Below are 21,057 nucleotides of genomic sequence, written 5' to 3'. Positions count from 1 at the left end.
TTAATTTTTCAAATTTTATTGCATGCTTTCTCTCCAATGAAAGTTGCACAACCTATTTTTTTCCCCTCTGCTTCATTAGCCCTTTTAGGCCACTAAACTCTGAATCCTATTTCCAGGCCACCGTCAATGCTGCTCTTTGGTTGCAATAGGTGTGTAACCAAAGAGGCCAAATAAAGATCCCACTGCGGTTTTGCCTCTCCTTGCAAGTATGCACTTGGTCTTTGCTCATTACCTCCCTAGGGGAATAAACTTCAAAGGACCAAATGGCCTTTTCTGATCCCAGACTTAACTAACATTCTCCCAGTCTATGGTGCAGTACCACTGAGATGATCCCTTTTCAGCTGATTAAGGACTTATGTTCTTGTGTATTAGCTGCTACAAACAATTGGACATAGAGCTCAACAAAGGGATCTGTAAATAAGGATATCTTTCATTTTTTTAATGCCATGGAGATATTCAATAGCTAAGTATTGATGCTGTTACTTGCCTGGAAACTAAACATTCTCATTGATAATGAGCTAAGACAGAGACTGTCCACAGCAAACTGGGCAAATCTGTTAATGGGTAAAACGACAGAAAATGAGTGGGAGGTGTTCAAAAAAGAATTTAACGTGATACAGAACCAGTTTATACCCCTAATGGGCAAGAACTCTACTTGTCCAAAAAAACAGCTATGGACGACAAAAGAAGTAAGGGTCAACATAAAACTAAAAGTAAAAGCATCCAAAAATGCAAAAAATAGCACAGACCCTGGTGACTGGGAGAGATGCTACAAAAAGGGTGTATGAAAAGAAACTTGCAAGGGATAGCAAAATCAACACACATTTTTACAATTATATTAGGAAAAAGAGGGTGGTCAAGAGCAATGTGGGCCCCTTAAAAACTGATAATGGGGATATTATAAATGAAAATAAGGAAATGGTGGACATGTTAAATAATTACTTTGCATCGGTATTTACAGTAGAGGAAGATGATAGACTGCCTGCCACCCCAAAGAAACTAATTTTGAATCAGGGACAGGGACTAGCCATAATTAACGTAAGCAAATTAACAATAATGAAGAAAATAATGGCACTAAAGAGTGACAAATCCCCAGGACCAGATGGTTTCCATCCCAGGGTTTTAACAGAAATAGGTGAGAACATTGCAGATGCCCTAACTATAAACTTCCAAAGTTCTCTCGATTCAGGAACCGTTCCTTTTAGATTGGAAAATTGCACATGTTACTCCGCTATTTAAGAAAGGTGAGAGGGAAACCAGGGAATTATAGACCAGTTAGCCTAACATCTGTTGTTGGGAAATTACTAGAGTCTATGATTAAGGATAGAGTGACTGAACACCTTAAATTTTCAGCTGATCAGAGAGAGCCAGCATGGATTTGTAAAGGGTAGGTCGTGCCTGACGAACCTGATTGAATTTTTTGAAGAGGTGACTAAAGAAGTGGACAGGGGAATGTCTATGGATGTTGTTTATATGGACTTCCAGAAGGCATTTGATAAGGTTCCACATAAGAGACTGTTAGCTAAAGTTGAAGCTCATGGAATTGAGGGCAAATTATTGACCTGGTTAGAAAAGTGGCTGAGCAGCAGGAGACAGAGTAGGGATAATGGGCAGGTACTCAAATTGGCTGGATGTGACTAGTGGTGTCTGTGTTGGGGCCTCAACTATTCACTGTATTTATTAATGACTTAGATGATGGGATAAAGAGCCACATATCCAAGTTTGCTGATGACTCAAAGATGGGCAGCATTGTAAGCAGTATAGATGGAAGCATAATATTACAGAGAGATAGTAATAGATTAAGTGAATGGGCAAAACTGTGGCAAATGAATTTTGGTGTAGGCAATTGTGAGGTCATCCACTTTGGACCTTAAATGGTAAAGCTCAAAACAGTGGAGGTCCAAAGAGACTTGAGGTCCATGTACATAGATTATTAAAATGTCATGGACAGGTACAGAAAATAATCAAAAAGGCTAATGGAATGCTGGCCTTTATATCTCGGTCTACAAAACAAGGGGGTAGAAGTAATGCTACAGCTATACAAAGCCCTGGGTAGACCACACCTGGAGTATTGTGTTCAGTTCTGACCACCGCACCTGGCCTTGGCGAGAGTGCAGCGTAGATTTACTAGAATGATACCTCGACTCCGAGTTAAATTACGAGGAGAGACTATACAATCTAGGGTTGTATTCCCTGGAATTCCTTGGTGATCTGATTGAAGTTTTCAAGATATTGAGGGGAACTGATTGGGTGGATAGAAAGAAACTATTTCCGCTGGTTGGGGAGTCTAGGACTAGGGGACATAGCCTAAAAATTAGAGCCAGGATTTTCAGGAGTGAAGTTAGGAAACACTTCTGCACGCAAAGGGTGGTAAAAGTTTGGAACGCTCTTCCGCAAACGGCAGTTGATGCTAGCTCAATTGCTAATTTTAAGTCTGAGATTGATTGATTTTTGTTAACCAAAGGTATTAAGGGATATGGGGCTAAGGTATAGGGGGGGTAAATTTTAACACCCAAGAACGGGTGGGCTGGGGACAGATGGGCAGTGAAAATTCCAAGATTTCAGTGTGGGACCACATCTTGGCTCCAACTTGCTTATTTCTGGGTTTAACCCAGGCAGATTTGTCTGCCTGTGGAGAGCAAACACCAGGAAGTCCCACCCCCACTTAAAACCGGCGGGCCGATACTACCTCATTCAGATACTTGAGGTACTTAATATTTTGTGTATTGGACAATTAAAACAAATTTAAACTTACCTGTTCGGGTTTCCCATCGCTTCCGATTCACATCAGGTGAAAGCAGGCGGGAAGGGCTGGATCCATGAGGTGAGAGCCTTTTTATTGCTCTGCTTGTGGGCCCAGAGGAGCAGCAGTGCTTCATTCAGGCCCAACAAGCTCACCTTGCAGACCGGACCACCACGACTGGTCGCCTCCCCTATGTTTTTTCACCCCCTCCCCACCCCCCCCCACCACGGCGGACACCCACCTACCTCCAACTCTGCACTGGACCTCCAGCGACCCCCGATCTTGCTGACGGGCACGAAAGCCGGAAATTAAATTGATGGGCCTCATTAAGATCGCGATCACAGATCAACACGCACCCACTTATCTTCCAGGCTTTGCACCCAGAAATCTTTTCCTCCCCCACCCCCCACCCCCCACCCCACTCCCCCCGGAGCCTCTCCCTTCCTGAGTCTCAGCTTAAAGTTTACCCTGTGGAGATAGGTCACAGATTAGCCATGGATCTCATTGAATGGCAGAACAGGCTTGAGGGGCTAAATGGCCTACTCCTGTTCCTATTACAACTAAACAAACTGTGATGATATGTAATGCTGCTTCTTGCTTTGCTAAAACTCAGTCGCTTAGAATTGTTTTCTTAAAAGCAAATTGTGGTGTAATGAAGGTTTCATTTCAATGTCTTAGTTCTGATGAAGAAATGGTTGATATGATCAGGAGAGGGGACCGATCAAAATTTGATGTAGAGATTTTAAAACAACTCAAGAAACTACTGCCAGAGAACCATGAGGTAAGTTGGCAAGATGATGCATACCAGAACTGATATTTTAGCAGGTCAATATTATTTCTGACATGACTTTTTTTTTAAAAGAACTTCCTTTTTATCTGCAGATAGAAAATATAATGGCATACAAAGGGCAAAAGGAAAAATTAGCAAGTGCTGATCACTTCTACCTTGTCCTGCTTCATGTTCCTTGGTATGTACTACTGGTGTCACGTGTACACAAGGTCACGGTCCTGCAAATGTTAGTTATGTAACTTTTTCAGATATATGTTATATTTGCTAATTGCTCGTCCAACTTTATCCATCTGGAAAAGGCACTGCAACGTAATATCCATGTTAGAAACTATAATCTTCCCTAATCATGCAAAACATTTGATTAAATAGGCTCTTCCTAATCTTAAAATGGGTTTTAATGTAGCAAAGTATTGCTGTGGGCTTTCAGGAAAGGGGGTGGGGAAGAATATAGAATTGAAAAGGAATCTAAAGAAAGTGGCAAAGAATAAGAGGGAAAGGAATGGGAGGGAAGAAATGAACAAGAATAAACCAACACCGTGTAGGAAAAGATAGAAAGTGGAATATTTTTTTTTAAAAGTAAGAAATTTAGCTCTAGATCTACTTTAAAATCCTTGCTTGAACTTCTGCCCTGTTCCAACTCTCACATTGCATAGGGGGAAGATTTCTGCTGTTTGTTATTTATAGCGAAATTGTAAGCCTGTACATAAAGTGCCTGTTTATGATTGTTTATAACACAATGAATGGCAAAAACCTTTCCCCTTAGCTATTTAGCATTCAACCAGAATTTTACATGCAAAAAGCTTGATGAAAACTTATAAATAACAATTAATACTTGTACTTTTGTAACATTTGATATATAACCTACTGGAAAATGTAGACAAAACAAGAGATTACCAAGGTTAGACAGTGCTGCTATTCTCTGTAAAGCTGCTAAAATATTATTGTAAACAATTTTACAACACCAAGTTATAGTCCAGCAATTTAATTTTAAATTCACAAGCTTTCGGAAGCTACCTCCTTCCTCAGGTGAACGATGTGGATATGCGAAGGATTCGAGGATTTCATTTCCACAACATTCACCTCAGGAAGGAGGAAGCCTCCGAAAGCTTGTGAATTTCAAATAAAATTGTTGGACTATAACTTGGTGTTGTAAAATTGTTTACAATTGTCAACCCCAGTCCATCACCGGCATCTCCACATCATCTCTAATATATAACTGCAGCATGTAGACAAGTTGGTAAATCAAACACATAGTTTCCACAAGTGACATATAATCAGTTCCATCTTGGACTCTATCCAATCCATTCAACTTGCTGAGAAGACATTTTGTAAGTTTCTCCCCAATCTCCAGAGGCAAATTGAGCAAAATTCAAATTTTGTATTCTACGTTATCCATTATGGACCAGTTGCCTTAATTTGCATAATGGCCCAGAATTTGCTCCGAGTGGCGAACGAACGGAGCCTGCTGCTCGTTAGTTGTAAACTCACCCACAAACTATTTGCGGGGTTTTGGGGGGCAATTTGCTTCAATGGTGAGCTGCAAAAAGTGCAGTGTCCTTTCCCAGGCTTCTATGAGCTGTGAGAGTGGGGAAAGGATTGGTTGAGGGGACAGCCCAATCAGCTTGAAGCATGCTTGACAAGGCATGCAGAGACAGAACCAGGAAGTGAAAGCTGCAACAGTAAATTCAATGTAAAATCAGTTATAGAAAGCAAAATAAAGAGAGGGTAAGAAAAATTGAACTAAAAGACAAATAAAAAGTTTTTTAAAAAAAAAGTTAAAATTAAAACATTTAAAACAAAAACCTCCAACAACAATTAAAATCAGAAGGAATGAAACTCCACATTTTTAAAAGATAATTTTCAGCACCAGAGAGGTTGTTTGGCAGTTATTAAGACTTACCACACCATTAAAAGTTAGCATAGACCTAAAAAAAAACCCAGCATACCCTTTTCTGTGCAGATTAGTCCATTTCCAGCTAATTGTAAACAATTTTACAACACCAAGTTATAGTCCAACGATTTTATTTGAAATTTACAAGCTTTCGGAGGCTTCCTCCTTCCTCAGGTACCTGAGGAAGGAGGAAGCCTCCGAAAGCTTGTAAATTTCAAATAAAATCGTTGGACTATAACTTGGTGTTGTAAAATTGTTTACAATTGTCAACCCCAGTCCATCACCGGCATCTCCACATCATTTCCAGCTAGGCAGTGCAGCAACTTCACGCTGGTCCATTCGTTTTGCCGGCCAGCTGTCCTTCCCATGCAACTTTCAAACAAACAGGGATTCCCTTAGAACAACTTCTGGATTTGCGTGTTTGACTGCGTATGCGCGCTTACCTTAAGTTGCTCTTCCATTTGCCCTTAAATAATGGTGAGCGCTGTTCGTGTCTCTGTTATTTTTGGAGCAAATTCTGGGCCAAGCAGCTAAGAAAGCATTGTGTTCTTGGCATTCTTTGTATATTTATTATTTTAATTCTCAATCCCATTCCTAAATCAGATTTTTTTTAAAATGTTAATCCAGTACAAACTGTTTTATTCCAGATATCCAATACTGCTTTACTTTTTTGGTCAAATAATTTTTTTTAGTGTTTTTCAAATTTTAATGATATAGGATGCAAAAATAGCTTCTAATCCCACATTTTCTTGATGTTAATTTTCTACTAATGTTTTCTAGTTTTACCTCACAATCCAGTTCTTTTTTTGTTTATTTCTCTTCTTTGCCCCACCACAGCTACCAATTAAGGGTTGAGTGCATCTTACTATGTGAAGAGACTGCTGTTGCCCTGCAGATGCTCCGTCCAAGAGCAGAACTAATTAAAACTGGTTGTCAAGGTAAATCCAATAGAAAATGTGGCTCTGCTTGGGCTGCAATATAAGATTCCAGTGGGCAATAAATAGCTGAACAACATTGTGACTAATCGGAGGCCACAACGTTAATGTTGTCATGCATGTGAGTTGATAAACTGCAGTGTAATCTAGCATTGACGTCAAAATATGGCACTGCAACTGTATATGGGCTATTCTCAACCTTGATCTACTCATTACTCCATCCTTCAAATTGAGGATGGTAATGAGCATTTTAGGACCAATAGTGGTCAAACAAAATATTGTATTCTATCTCAAGTATCACATATTTCTTAGTTTTTGCTTCTAAGTAACTTCAAAACCTTTATCTGCCTGGTTGCTATTTTTGTTTAGTAAGTATGATATTCTTTCACTCATTTAATTTGATCATCACATCTCTAATCAAAAGTAAATGTTTAATAAAGCTTTAATGCTAATCACTTTTAAGCTTGATAAATATTAACACCTGTGACAAATTTGTATATTATGTTTAATGTAAGATGTTTGACCTTTTACACTATCTCTCACTTCTCTTGTTGACCAAGGTTGTTTAATTGCACAAGTAGAGCTCTTGCCCTTTAGGGGTTTGTACAGGTCTTGTATTCTACCAAATGTAGGTAGACATGAATGTTTACTAGTCAAAGATATGAGCTTATATTGTATAGTTATTTGGGTGTGTGGTAATGTCTTGTCACAAATGCACTGCTACATAATTAGATAGTTCAGTTTTTTAAAAAAGTGATAAAATCGAAAACAAAACATGATTTTTTGTACACTTTGAACTTGAAATTTAAAAAAATGAACAATCCTGTTTTGCAAAAGATCCCAGGACAAATAGATGTATCAGATTAACATTAGCAGGAACAAATATATAACTTTTTTTCTGCTTTTGAATAGATCTTCTTTCTGCTCCAAGACTACCCCTCTTCTGTGAACTGATTCTTAAAGTTGGAAACTTCCTTAACTATGTATGTATTCTGTGAACTATACAAAATCTATTGATTCCAGGAAACTACTTTGAATGATTGAAAATATATAATAAACAGTCCTCCATGTTTTTTAATTCATTCATGGGATGTGGGGCAATTATTGCCCATCCCTAATTGCCCTTGATAAGGTGACGGTGAACCGCCTTCTTGAACCGCTGCAGTCCGTGTGGTGAAGGTTCTCCCACAGTGCCGTTAGATAGGGAGTTCTAGGATTTTGACCCAGCGACGGTGAGGGAACGGCGATATATTTCCAAGTCAGGATGGTGTGTGATTTGGGGGGGAACGGCAGGTGGAGGTGTTTCCCATGTGCCTGCTGCCATTGTCCTTCTAGGTGGTAGAGGTTGCAGGTTTGGGAGGTGCTGTCGAGGGTTTAGGAGTTGCTGATGAGGGTTTGGAAGTCTCAACTTGGCGAGTTGCTGCAGTGCATCTTGTAGATGGTACACACTGCAGCCATGATGCGACAATGGTGGAGGGAGTGAATGTTTAGGGTGGTGGATGGGGTGCCAATCGAGCGGGCTGCTTTGTCCTGGATGGTGTCGAGCTTCTTGAGTGTTGTTGGAGCTGCACTCATTCAGGCAAGTGGAGAGTATTCCATCACGCTCCCGACTTGTGCCTTGTAGGTGGTGGAAAGGCTTTGGGGAGTCAGGAGATGAGTCGCTCACCATAGAATACCCAGCCTCTGACCTGCTCTTGCAGCCACAGTATTTATGTAGCTGGTCCAGTTTAGTTTCTGGTCAATGGTGACCCCCCAGAATGTTGATGGTGGGGGATTGGGAATGGTAATGCATTGAATGTCAAGGGGAGGTGGTGAGACCCTCTCTTGTTGGAGACGGTCATTGCCTGGCACTTGTCTGGCGCGAATATTACTTGCCACTTATCAGCCCAAGCCTGGATGTTGTCCAGGTCTTGCTGCATGCAGGCACGGACTGCTTCGTTATCTGAGGGGTTGCGAATGGAACCGAGCACTGTGCAGTTATCAGCAAAGATCCCCACATCTGACCTTATGATGGAGGGAAGGTCATTGATGAAGCAGCTGAAGATGGTTGGGCCTAGGACACTGCCCATGTTCTTGGGCTGCAGTGCTAAAGATTGTTTTTTTATGAACAATTGTTTTTGCAAAAATACAATTTTTTTTTTCCTTGTACACTATTTCCAATAAATCCAATAAGAATACAAACTGTTGTGAAAAACATACATTGCACTAGAAGGTGTACAAAATTAGGGATGATATCTCAGACTACGGATATCTGTATCTAATGTGATTGCAGATCATTTTCATTACATTTGTGTATAGATTTTAATGATGTGTGTTTTTTACCTTCCAACAGGGCAGTCACACTGGAGATGCCGATGGCTTTAAAATAAACACTCTACTTAAACTCTCTGAGACAAAAGCAAACCAATCCCGGATTACGTTGCTGCACCACATGATAGAGGTGATATCTTACACAATTTTGTTTTTATTTTTAAATTGGTTAGCATCTAATTGCTTTTTATTAAATATTAAAGGAAGCTGAAAAGTTCCATCCAGATCTTCTGAATCTTCCTGATGACCTAGAAACCATTTCAAAAGCAGGCGGGTAAGAAGACCATTTGGAATTCTTTGATATCTATCTAATTTTAACAGTGCTGTTTTATTAAATAGTGTCTGAGAGGACAATTATTTTTATTGAACAAAACTGAAAAGCAGTACCCTTTGTACAGTGCGAGAGAATGGAAGCTGACCAACAGGACTGAACAGAGATCATTGTGCTGTCATTCCAATCAATAGTCTATTGGTTCTCCAACACTGTACAAACTCTCAAAAATAAAAGCAAAATACTGTGGATGCTGGAAATCTGAAATACTCAGCAGGTCAGTCAGCATCTGTGGAGTGAGAGTGAGAGAAACAGAATTAACGTTTCGGGTGGATGACCTTTCGAAAACTTTGGACAAGAGAGAACAGAAAGGAAAATTAACTGTGATATAATCAATTGCCAAGATTGCTGTGTTGTTAAAATATATGCCATGTGTCTCCTCTCTTGTCTACCCCCCACCCATTTGTTGTGTTCTACTAGTTCTCAAAAATATCTCCACTATTTTCATAACTTGAAGATTATGTTAATTGGCAGCCTTAGTGTTGACTCACTTCAGTCTGATGTAATCAACCTTTTGGAACGTCTCAAGACGATTGGTAGCACAATCAAATCATCTATAGATGATGTGAAATTACAGTTTGACAAACCTATTCAGGTAAGTAAAACAGCAACTGTAAATAATTCAGTGTTTTAGCTGCCTATTGTGAAATTCTAATTTTTAAAAAACTATTATTTCAGGAAAGTCTAACTGCAACAAAAGAACTGAAACAACTTCTAGAAGATATCGAGTCAGAGAGAAAGAAACTGGCTGAATACTTCTGTGATGATGTTAGTAAATTGTCACTGGAAGAACTATTTCTAACCATCAAAACCTTCAGAGATTTTTTCCTCAAAGCAATGAAGGTAATTTGTCAAAGCTTTCCTGAATAAACCTTTTCCTTTTAGTGTACGATATAAAGCTTTTTGTATGTTTTGAGTTGAAGTTAATTTCAGGCATCATAAATTAACTTCTTGTGGTAAGCTGTAATAATGGAATACTAAGTAAACCTTTCATAAACTAGAGAGAATATTACCTTTATAGCAGTTGCAACTATAAATAGATGTTTTATGATGTTAGCCAGATATTTCATATTCCCAAACATGTAGAATGGTGCAGAAAAGATGTGTACTGTGGATAGTTAATGGTTTTTTCCCTCGCACATTTCTCTTTTCTGCTGCCAACCCTCCTCTGCCTCTTACAATAGACTTTGTAAATATTTTATTGAAATTCAACTTTCAAAGTTCTAATTTGCATGTTTTAAAATATATCCTCATGGCTACCAACAGTTAGGGTCAAAGAACTAATGTTCCCTCCTTCACTTTGTTCAGTACTATTTTAACTGCACCAATAAGGATGCCACTCTATCCCAGTGTCACTGGGACAGAAATCGGCACCACAAATGCCCCCTCAATTTGAGGAGGGCACTACTATTAAAACATTCTAACTCAAGGTCCAATCAAACTTTTTTTTTTAAAAAAAAGCATAAAATGAAACTAAATCAGGATCTCATTGTCATGGTTGATTTTACAGTTTGTGCTGTGCCCACTGGTCACGGAAGACCTCGAGCGTACTGTCAGATACTGTATGGTCCCTCTCCAGGGCCACCTGGCCATTGATAAGACTGTGGAAGAGAGACAGGCAGGCAAAGTGAGCTACCCTCACCCCACGGTTCCCATGCACCCCGGATTGCTGTTTTGATTAGGCTTCATCTAGTTCATGTTGGCGCTGAAAAATGATTTTTTTTTTTCCCCCCACCCCCACTATGGTTAAAGGAAAATAAGGTCAGAAAAGAGTTGATTGCAAAAGCAGAGAAGAGGAAACAAAAGCTTCAAGAAGAAGAAGCTAAAAGACAAAAAGGAGAGAATGGACAAGTTGGTGAGTGTGGATTGTATTGGAGGTTTTTATTTTCCTCAATTTAAAGAGTAACTTTTTTTTGTATTGTACTTTTAAATCACTTTTTGTCATTACTTTTTTTAAAGGATCGTGTTTATTTCACTAAATTTTGCTTAAGGGCAGAAGATGTGCTGTGGAATCGCTGATCAGACTCCAATGTTTATATAAAATATACCAATGTAAAAATGGTGATCCAGTTAACATCGTGATGAATGGCTGATGGCCTTAATGTAATGTTGCGTTAGCACGTGTCAGGTTTCTCCATTTATTACTGGTTTTGTTTTGAGCAGCCAAAGATGTTTATGTCTGGTCTGAAATTTGTGATTTTTAATATTGGAGAACCTCTAGTAAATTGTGACTTTTGTTTTATAGTTCATAAATCACCAATAAAGCAAGAGGAGGAATGTATTATTGATGCTCTTCTGTCAGATATAAGGAAAGGTTTTCAATTGAAGAAGACCGCCAGGAGCAGGTGCGAAACTCTGTCTGCTCCAAAAAGTTCTGTTACTGAAACATGTAGGGGAAAAATATCACTGGGTAAGCGCACATGACTGCATGCATCTGGCTTCAAACTTTAAGCTTCACTTTATCAAAAATAGCAGTATTCCCAAAGGGAAAGAATCTGACCTGATTGTCACGTTTACATCTTACTGGTATCTGCAGATACTGGTTCCTTAATTCATTTTCCCTATACCTGGTATTTTCAATTCTTTCAATAGGCAAATACAGTCTTGCATCATCTCAAAGGTTTTTAGAGGTTAATTCAACACTGCTTGATGTGTAATACACAATAGTACACATGCTTTAAAATTGATTGAAGGTTGCTTACTGAAATATGTGGATGTGTGCATATATAATTAATAAATACAGGCTTTGTGGAAGCTTGAATTTGTATATCTTTACAAATCTGTCCAATCATTTTTAACCAGTACAAAAGTGCATTATAACATTAAATCTTTGGATAAATTTGCCTTGCTCCATAAGTTTCCATTTTAAAGGGTGGTTGAATTATTCAAAAGCTGCGTCCAATGCAAAATTCATTTACTTTTTTTTAAAAAGGAGAAAAATATAAACATTCATAATTTTCTACCATTTTTAAGATATAAATGGAAAATGACAGTCATCATGAGTTATTGGCCTGGGTACTTGTCTTTTTCCACGATTGAGATTATTTAGTATAATGGGAAATTTATTTTTGTGGGTTTTTCTTTGCTTGCACTGGAATTGCTAGCTAATTTTATGTTTTTGTTTTACCAACAAATACTGAGTAGGTTAATGCTGCAAAACTTAATAAAACACTGAAATATTCAAAATGGTGCTCAAGTAGGTTAATGAATAACTTTGGGTGCAAAAACTGTAATCTGACCCAAAACAAAATGGCTCTGGATAAGACTGGAACGGATACATATAAGGGGTGTGTGTGTGGTGTAGTGAGATTTTCAGTTTCTTGTGTGAAATATATGCACTATAGGATTCCCTATGATGTGTTTACACTAAACCAGTTCAATTTGACTTGGTTTCCCTGCATCTTGACACAATTCATGCCTCCAATCGCCAATTCTACCATATTGGCCTATACATTTGCTCATCCCTGACCTCAGTCTCGTTGATTTTCAAATAATTTCCAAGCAAGGTATGTTACCTTCCTATTTGTTTTATTTTCATAATCTAGCAAAAAAAGCATAGTCCAGCTGAAGTTTAACCAAGTTAATTTTGAACTTTATCTCTTCGGCATGCTTTCAGTGTAGTTTCAATGCATGTGAGCTACCTAATATGTTTAGATGAAATTTCATCTCTCAATAGTTGCACAAATTTTGCATTTCCAGGAACCTGCTATGTATGAGCACCTCCCTCTACCATCTTGACCTACCATTGTGTTATATAACGTGAAGTGTTTGTTGTTCTATAACATGTAGTGATTATGTCTTCCTTTGTAATTAAAGAAAACATATGCAATGCTTTATCTATAGCTCCTCAAGGACTATCTTTCTGATAGGCTCCAGTATACTTGCAAACATATTTTAAGTATTGATGAGGGTTGTGGTGGTAATTGCTTTTTTTAAACCCCCTTCAGATTTTGGCCATATGAACTATTTAGAGTATGTACCTCTATTAACTATGGGGTAAGCTCTCATTTTCATAGGTGCACAATACTTTATTCATGTGTGTGTTTGCAGACCAAAGTGCCGCTTCTGCAGAAGACGAAGAAAAAGCAATGGATTCTCAATGTACAACTATCTCAAAAATCACAGATGATATTTCAGTACCCGCGGCGAAGGCACTCACCCAGCAACCACCTGATGAACAGTCGCCTGCTCAAGAAGAACCAGTGCAGAATACTACACAGCAGTCGTCTGCTGAACACATACCCAGCCCTGAAATAAATGTATCTGAAGCTGCATCAGGACAAAAGGATGTAACTAACAAAAATCCTGACATGTCCGCAAGTGAAGTAAATAAAGTAAATGTTTGCACAGAAAGCCCCAACTCTAACTCTGAAATGCTTCTATTTGCAAAAGAACATGAACAGTTGAAACAAGGTCATGTTGAAGATAATGTCACTGCAATGGGCAGAGAGGAAGAAAATCTCTCTCTTAAAAGTAATGTAGAGGGGAATTTATCTAAAGCTGACAACAAAATAAACTCGCAAAATAAAGATAATATCAAGCATGAAGGCCCTACACTTAGTGTGCCTGACTCAAAGACGAACATGGTCACTAAAATGACAACATTACAAAATGTGGACCAAACCATTCATGACACAAATGTCTCACATTCTAAACCAAAGCTCGATCACTCTGACCATGTGTCATCAGCCATCAGCTCAACAGCTCATTCTACTAAATCTGCTTCACGTACATCTTCACAAACACCATCTGCCAGGAACTCAATAGATGAGAAAAGTAAGAAAACCAGAGGTAATTGTTTTCAGTTTCTTTGAAACACTCACTCCACTGGTAACATACCAGAAAATATTGCATTTTAAAATATATGAAACCTGAAAAAACTCAATTGCAGTTAAAATGATTTTCTATATTTAAGGTTGTGAAAATACAAATTCAGTTTATAAAACTATATAACCTCACCAGAATGACATGTTTGAACAATTCCTCACCATTCCAGAGAGTCGGGGGGCCAATTTTGTTAAATTGTTACGTATGGGGGCCTCACCTATTGATAGCACATATCAGGAATTGATGGACCCCATGATTTTCTGCCCATTAATGGGTTGAAAATTGTGAGAAGCACACACCTAAATTCCTTACCTGTGTTTTGGTGGATAAAGCTCCCTAGTGGCAGTGAATAGCCCTATGTCTGCTGCAAGAAATAATCCTTGTTCTACACTTAGTGTGTGCTGAAACAGTACAATTCACAGTCAACCAGCAGCTGCTGGCCCACTTGACTATAACTAGCCCAGTAGTGAGCCAAATTTTAATCCAATCTAGGAGCAGTTAGGGCTCCACAAAAAGTTAGATAAAATCTGTAAATGGGTAGACTCCTGGTAGATGACATTTAATAGAGAGCAATGGAATGTAAAATGGGTATGATACATACACCATTGGTGGTGTAGAAGAAAGAATAAACTTGCATTTATATAGCACCTGTTACATCCTCAGGATATAAGGCATTTTGAAGCCAATTAATTACTTTTGAAATGGTCAGTGTTGGTTTGTAAGAAAATGCAACAGCCAATTTGCAAATAGCAAATGAGATCTGTTTTTGGTGGTATTGGTTGGGTGATGAATACTGGCCAGGACACTGGGAGAACTCCCTGCTCCTCTTTAAATAGTGGCATGGGATCTTTTGTGTCTGCTTGAACAGGCAGCTGGGGCCTTGTTTAACATTTCTTTGGAAAGATGGCATCTCCAACAATGCAGCACTCCCTCAGCACGGCACTTGAATGTTAGCCTAGCTTATGTGCTGAAGACCTGGAGTGGCCCTCAACCGCCGATCTGCTGACCCAGAGACAAACATGCTACCACCGAGCCAAATTGACATTAGCTAAAAGTGAAGTTGAACTTGATCTGGCAGTGACTGTAGACTTGGCATATCAAATCATTGTGGAGTAGCAATAAACCAATTGTTAAATCAATGGAGTGTAAATCAGAGGAAGTTTTGCTGAAATTGCAGTGTTCTCTATCATGCTGCACCTTGAGTATTGTGTCCAGTTTGATTGCCAAACCATAAAGGAAACATTCAAGCCATGGAGTCAGTGTAGAGAACAGGCAGGAGGCTAATCTCTAGCATCAGAGTTATGAGGAAACTTTTGAAAAACTGGGGCTCTTCAGCCTTGAAAAGAGGTGACTGAGATGGAACCTTTATATAGATTTATAAAATATTAACTGCTACAAATAAGGTAAAAGCAGGGCACAGAACACTACTTCAGGGTGAGCTAAGACAGTGGAACAAGGGGATATAAGGGCAATTTAGTATTGGCAGAAAGAACGTCTTCATGCAACAAGTGATCAACATTTGGAATGGTCTTTTCTGTAGGGTAGTGGAGGTGAAAACTATTTAAATTCATTCCTGATCCAATTAAATAAACTCAGATGAGGGAGTGAAGGTAACTTTTTTCCCTCAATTTGTATTTATTTTGTGATTAAGATGTACTTTTATATAGCGCAGGTTCTCCAGAGATTTGCTACTTATTAAAGTATTCAATATACTTTTTCAGTAAAATCATAATCCTCTTGTGCTAAAGAGCTAAGAACCATGCAATATGACAACAGCACAACAACAGTTTAATTGCTTCACTGAACCTTGTGTTATTTTTGCTTTTGGTATTATCTCCTCCCCATTCCTTCCCCCTCACACAGAAGCAATGAGACAAACTGCTCCCATTCCTCTGTTAATGCCATTGGGTTGTATAAGAATAGGTGCAGGGGAGATTCCAGGGTAGGTGGTTTATTTTCTGAATGTCTTTCATGTGCATCTCTCCCTTTCCCTATTGAGAATTTGTTTGTTGTGGTCTAATTTTTATGGAAGCAGACTAGACTTACCCCAGCCATGAAAAAACCCTAAGTCTACACTTTCCATACTTATAATTTTAATAAAAAATCTTGAATTTTTTATGCTGAACCATGCTTTGTTGAAAATATCCAGTTGTTTGATGGTTACTTTTCATTTCAAAACAGATGACAACGCTGAAAATACAAGCAATAAATCAAAAAGGCGCTGTATATTGCACTAAGGTATGTATGAGTCTGACTTACATAACCTACTTCTTTTGAACTCCAGGATATTTGATCATTTTCTGCTTAAACACTTCATCGAATGAAAAATTTCTGCTTTGTTACATATAAATGTGACTATGCTACGAAAAGACTGGCCTTTATATTTGTTTCTGCTCTGTTTCTAAGAATCTTTGGGATGAAATTGGACTTGGGCAGGGACGTAAAACAGGCCCATTATACACTCCACCCAATACTCAGTCCTGTTGGCTTCAATAGAACTGATTCTCGGACGTTTCGTTTGATGACCGGCAAAAGTGATTCTGTCTGTTTTGCGTCCCCGCCCAAGTCCACTTTCACCCCCCAGATCTTTTATTACTAAGTTTGTAAAACCTACATGCCATTGTGTAATTATTTATTTTGTGGGACGTCTCAACATAAGGACTTTTTCTGTGCACATTCGTGATAGTTTTACTTTTGAATTTACACCATAGCAGGAGAACCACAATACGTTATTTAATCTGAACTGTGGTCTACACTCAGCCCTTTTCCAACACAGCTGATCAAAACACTAGTCACTGGTTCCCTTGCTGGCTCAATGGATGCAAGTTAAGCATGACCTGGCACAGATCTACATAGACCAGCAAGTTTGATTATTGGCTAGCGAGCATGTATAGGAATCTTGATTGATTTCTCCTCCCCCCTCCAGGCAATGGACGTTGAGTCCAATTAGATCATCCCCAGTGCTTCCCTGAACAGCAACCAGTCTACTAATCACAGACTCTGAAAGTCCAGCTTCTGCACTTGGTCCGTGCTGAATTAGCTGATCTCAGATGAAGCAATGGTGGGCAGTACAATGGGCCTCAGCACCCCGAGATAAAGTGAAGTGAAATTCCAGCAGGTTCCCTCTCTTAATCACCATTAAGTGCTTCTTGCTGGGAAATGTGCCTGTGTGGACCCTGGTGATGACAATGGTGAATTCACTGTTCTGCTCACACTTGAAGAATGGATGCTTGAGTGAAATAGTCAGTCTGTGAAACTGTACCTAGGCACAAGCCACTGTCTAGAAGAGAAACTAACCCATAAAATATCCATGTTTGATCAATCTCTTGATCAGAAAATAATGGGTGGCATAATATTCTGCAATAATTGACCTAAAATTAAGATTAGAAATCAGTAGTCAACAAAAATATTATATATTACATTTCAGATATTTCCATCCTTTATAAATCCAAACTATAAACCAGTTAATTTTCAGTTTTTCATTATATATAAATTCTAAACCAAGAAAATTTAGCATTCTTCATTTTATACATATGTGCTACAGTGTTCACATACCAGGTCCAAGTATGTCAGTTGGTTATTTTCCTGTACAGTGAGATCACTATAATTTATTGGCCTTATCTTATTCGCCTTAGCAAGCAGAAAATTAATAATCTAATATCTGTTTGTGATTCAGTTTAATAGCTTAACAGTAGGTGTACCTGTGTATAGCAAACTTAATTATCATCCTACTGACATTCATGTACTTCCATAAACATACTGTTGGCTTCACTTAAGCTCTCATGATGGCTGAAGAGATGCATGGAGTACTTTTTTGATTTTACACTCCCGATGGGAAGCCTCACTTGTCAGCAGCGCATACTGGAAGTTTATGTGCAGCGCACACTCGAATTTCCAATATGCACTCCCTACAGGTGAGACTCCTTCTGGGAGCATGAAGTTAGAAAATTGCCCTAAAAGTCTTTAAGTCTGAACCATACAGATCAGGAAAGTTCATTTTCAATCCCTGTCCATGCTGATCTGGGAAGAAGTGGGAAAAATTGGCCAGGCTTCTGTTAACTTTGTGGTGATTTCTGCCCGAGGTATATGGATATGGGTAGGCAGAAAGAGGAATGGGCTTAGCATGAATGTCCTCCACCAGTAACCCCCTACTACTCACTGTTAAGACTCACACATGAATAATGGTCAACTGGGTGAGGTGTTAAAGGACACCTGGCACCAGTGAAACCATACCCTAATGAGGGAGTCAAAGCCGTAAGGAGCTCAGGTATGGGAGAAAAGGGGAAAGAAATTAAACCTTTCACTTCCAACACAATAGCAAGAAAAAATAGTCACTTGAGTTGCTTTATATTGTCTGAAAAATATAACTTTTGTTTTTGTCTGATATTTGTTTCAGAAGAATGGAAGAATATGAAAGAGGAGCAAATTGGAGGCATCATAAACTAATTGACATTTGACACTAATTCAAGAATGTGTTTTCTAAAACAAAAATGATGAAACTGTTTAGTTGGACTATTATAGATGTTTTCAAAAGTATATCCAAAGCTTTTAAGAGAGATGAAAATATGCAATATTATTGACTGTACATCATATTTCAGAGGATGTTGGTTAACTTTGCATTTTTTGGTTTGTAAGACAGTGATTCTCATCTAAAGTAGACAAAAAACATTTTTTTGGAAATAATGGAAACATCTGAAATATCTGAGTGGGAGATCGTTAAGATAAAGATATGTCAATTGAGTTGTGCATCATGCTGACACTTCAAATTCGGTGAACATTATGTTGCCAACAAGGAGCAAAATGTTATATAATCAAATTACAATACTCTATTGTGGTACTTGAATTACTGCGTTTGGCAGTGGCAGATGGAGGCATCTCTTCCCCTTTCACCAGCACTACATTTATAGTGTAAATGCAGCCTGGATCTGGAATCAGGGCCCAACCTGACACTGGAGCTAAGAGGAATGAAGCTCCTTGCAAGGTAGCCTCATTCAACTTTGCTTTGGAGTCAGGTCAGGCCTTGATACACAATTACAGTGCACAGGTTTAGGTTTGGTGCAAAGCCGAAACGGCTCCACACCAGTACTAAACTCGTAGTGTGAATACACCATAAAAGAGGATGTAAAAATATTATTAAAAATAAAAATATTTTTCATAGGCTCAATGCAAACTAGAATGCAAAATATTACACAAAGTATTTTCATGCTGTCATAATACCAGTTGTATTAATATTCTAGAGTTCTTGCTTATTTAACAGAGTAAGCATTAGACAAAGGGCACTTAATTTGTCAAGTGTCCAGTTATACTAGATCAAGATATGCTGCAGATACTAACAACTTCTGAGTGTCTTTTGAAAGAAAAAAAATAGTAATCTAATAACAGCACGATAATCTTTAGTATTTAGTTACTATTCATTTTGAATCTCATTTTGAACTTTTAAGTGTTAAATGACAACAATAAATCGTCAATTTAAAAGAATGCTTTTTAAAACATTTTTAAACAATAATTGTTCTGTTATCCTCCAAGCATAAACTTTGTATATATTATTTTAACTGTATTTTTGCAAGTGATTATCCTGCATGCCTTAAATAGTGGTTTTGCTTAATTTCAGATCAGTAAAATGGCAGGCATGAAGAGGCATGTTCATCAGCATGGATTTGTAGGCAGCCAGTAAAATGGCAGCTGGCTGCAGATTAGTATATTTCAGATCAGTCTTTATAGACAAAGGATAAAGTAAAATAACAATATGGTCACATAGGAACGACAAAGAAACTTTTTGTTAATTGTTAATAAAGTATTATATAGCTCTTTACACTTGTACCACATTTCTAATATTGTATATATAAGGCAAAAGTAATGTATGCTGCTTTCCTGTTAAAAATATATCTCACCTATAATAAAAGATAGAAAATGCATTAGCGCTGTTGTTCTGTTGCAAACATTAACAAATGAAGGATGTAACTTCTAGCAGAGTAAATTGTTCTAATCAAGCACATGAACTTTGGAAATCTCTAATTTATTCTAAATATTATAGTCACTGAAAGATCATATGAGTAATTACAGAGTATGATTCTGCAAAATCTAAATTGATAGCTTCAAAAAACTGTTCTTTCTACTGAGAAGGTTTATTTAAAGTGATTACTTGCTAAATGCTTATTATTTCTTAAAAGTGAACTTTAAAGAGGGTCTGTCTGAAACATCCAATTTCGAAAATGAAAATATATTTATAGAATACAAACATTTAGATCAAAGGGTCAAATATTTATTAACTATAGTATTCTTTACACAGCCATTTTCATTGATTGTGTCAAACGTACAATTCATAGGATATTAACTTCCACTTATGGGGCAAATTTTATGATTTAGCACTCTCATTGCAGAGTTCCACTCATTGGAAATGAATCTCAAGAATTTGGAATTGGAGGTCAGTGCACCCAATTCGCAGCTTGCACAAGTTTCTATCTATTAAAATGAAAATCAATAAATGGAAAACCGTGTGAGCTGTGAATTCGTTGCACTGACCATTACACCCGAATTCTTGATACGTATTCCCATCGTGAAAAGATCTGTCAGCATCTGTGGAGAGAGAAACAGAGTTAACATTTCAGTTCGATCCCGACTTGAAACGTTATCTCTGCTTCTTTCCACAGATACTGCTATTTCCAGCATTTTCTGTTTTTATTTCAGATTTCTAGCATCCGCAGTATTTTGCTTTGGTGAAACGGGAGTGCTCTTTCATAAAATGTAACCCTCATGCGGGGTTGGTGGGGGGGAATGATGGAACATAATTTTGATAATATAATGTGTGTGTCAAACACCAGTCTACTGCACAGTGCTTAATCATACTCTTTTGAGCATGTTGGCCCTGAATTTCACCAAGGTTGTCCCATTCTCCGACCATAACCGTCATTTACGTTGTTTCTTTGGGCTCCGCCAATCTCCCACCAAAGTTATGATGAGATCAGGAGAGCTCTGTGGAAATTTAGGGCCATAGTTTTTCAAAAGCAATTTTTTTTTCTCTCTAAGTCTGTTTGGTAAAATGCTTTTGACCGTATATAGTAATGCTTTCCTTACCTTTCTTCCTTTCTGCTGTTGTAAATGCTTGGCTGTTTTTTATTTATTTAGACACCTCGTCCAATTTAATTAGTATCAGTCTTGGCTCAGTGGTAGCGGGCTCAGGGAAGAGGTGCAGAGAGAGGAAAGCACCTTCTATGTTATCATCATTATTAT

At 38.2% G+C, this 21,057-nt stretch overlaps 1 protein-coding gene across 3 annotated transcripts in view; it reads left to right on the top strand.

Moving 5' to 3' along the window:
- The window catches only part of inf2 (inverted formin 2), a 60,913-nt gene extending 41,171 nt beyond the window's left edge, over positions 1-19,742 (top strand). Inside the window, exons 11-23 of one of the 3 annotated variants that reach the window (XM_067991699.1) lie at positions 3,422-3,524; positions 3,626-3,711; positions 6,262-6,362; positions 7,272-7,342; positions 8,692-8,799; positions 8,873-8,943; positions 9,475-9,595; positions 9,679-9,843; positions 10,753-10,855; positions 11,246-11,410; positions 13,051-13,791; positions 16,009-16,065; positions 18,227-19,742. In XM_067991699.1, coding sequence (XP_067847800.1) covers positions 3,422-3,524; positions 3,626-3,711; positions 6,262-6,362; positions 7,272-7,342; positions 8,692-8,799; positions 8,873-8,943; positions 9,475-9,595; positions 9,679-9,843; positions 10,753-10,855; positions 11,246-11,410; positions 13,051-13,791; positions 16,009-16,064 — 1,891 coding nt within the window. In that variant the 3' untranslated portion in view covers position 16,065; positions 18,227-19,742. Of the gene's footprint in view, positions 1-3,421; positions 3,525-3,625; positions 3,712-6,261; positions 6,363-7,271; positions 7,343-8,691; positions 8,800-8,872; positions 8,944-9,474; positions 9,596-9,678; positions 9,844-10,752; positions 10,856-11,245; positions 11,411-13,050; positions 13,792-16,008; positions 16,066-18,223 lie in introns of those variants that run through there. The other 2 variants (XM_067991698.1, XM_067991700.1) reach the window with 2 other exon arrangements.
- The last annotated feature ends 1,315 nt before the right edge of the window (positions 19,743-21,057 follow it).

Source organism: Heptranchias perlo, chromosome 10 (assembly GCF_035084215.1).
Source record: "Heptranchias perlo isolate sHepPer1 chromosome 10, sHepPer1.hap1, whole genome shotgun sequence".
Taxonomy (NCBI): Eukaryota; Metazoa; Chordata; class Chondrichthyes; order Hexanchiformes; family Hexanchidae; genus Heptranchias; species Heptranchias perlo.
This window is presented reverse-complemented; position numbering and strand designations above follow the sequence as displayed.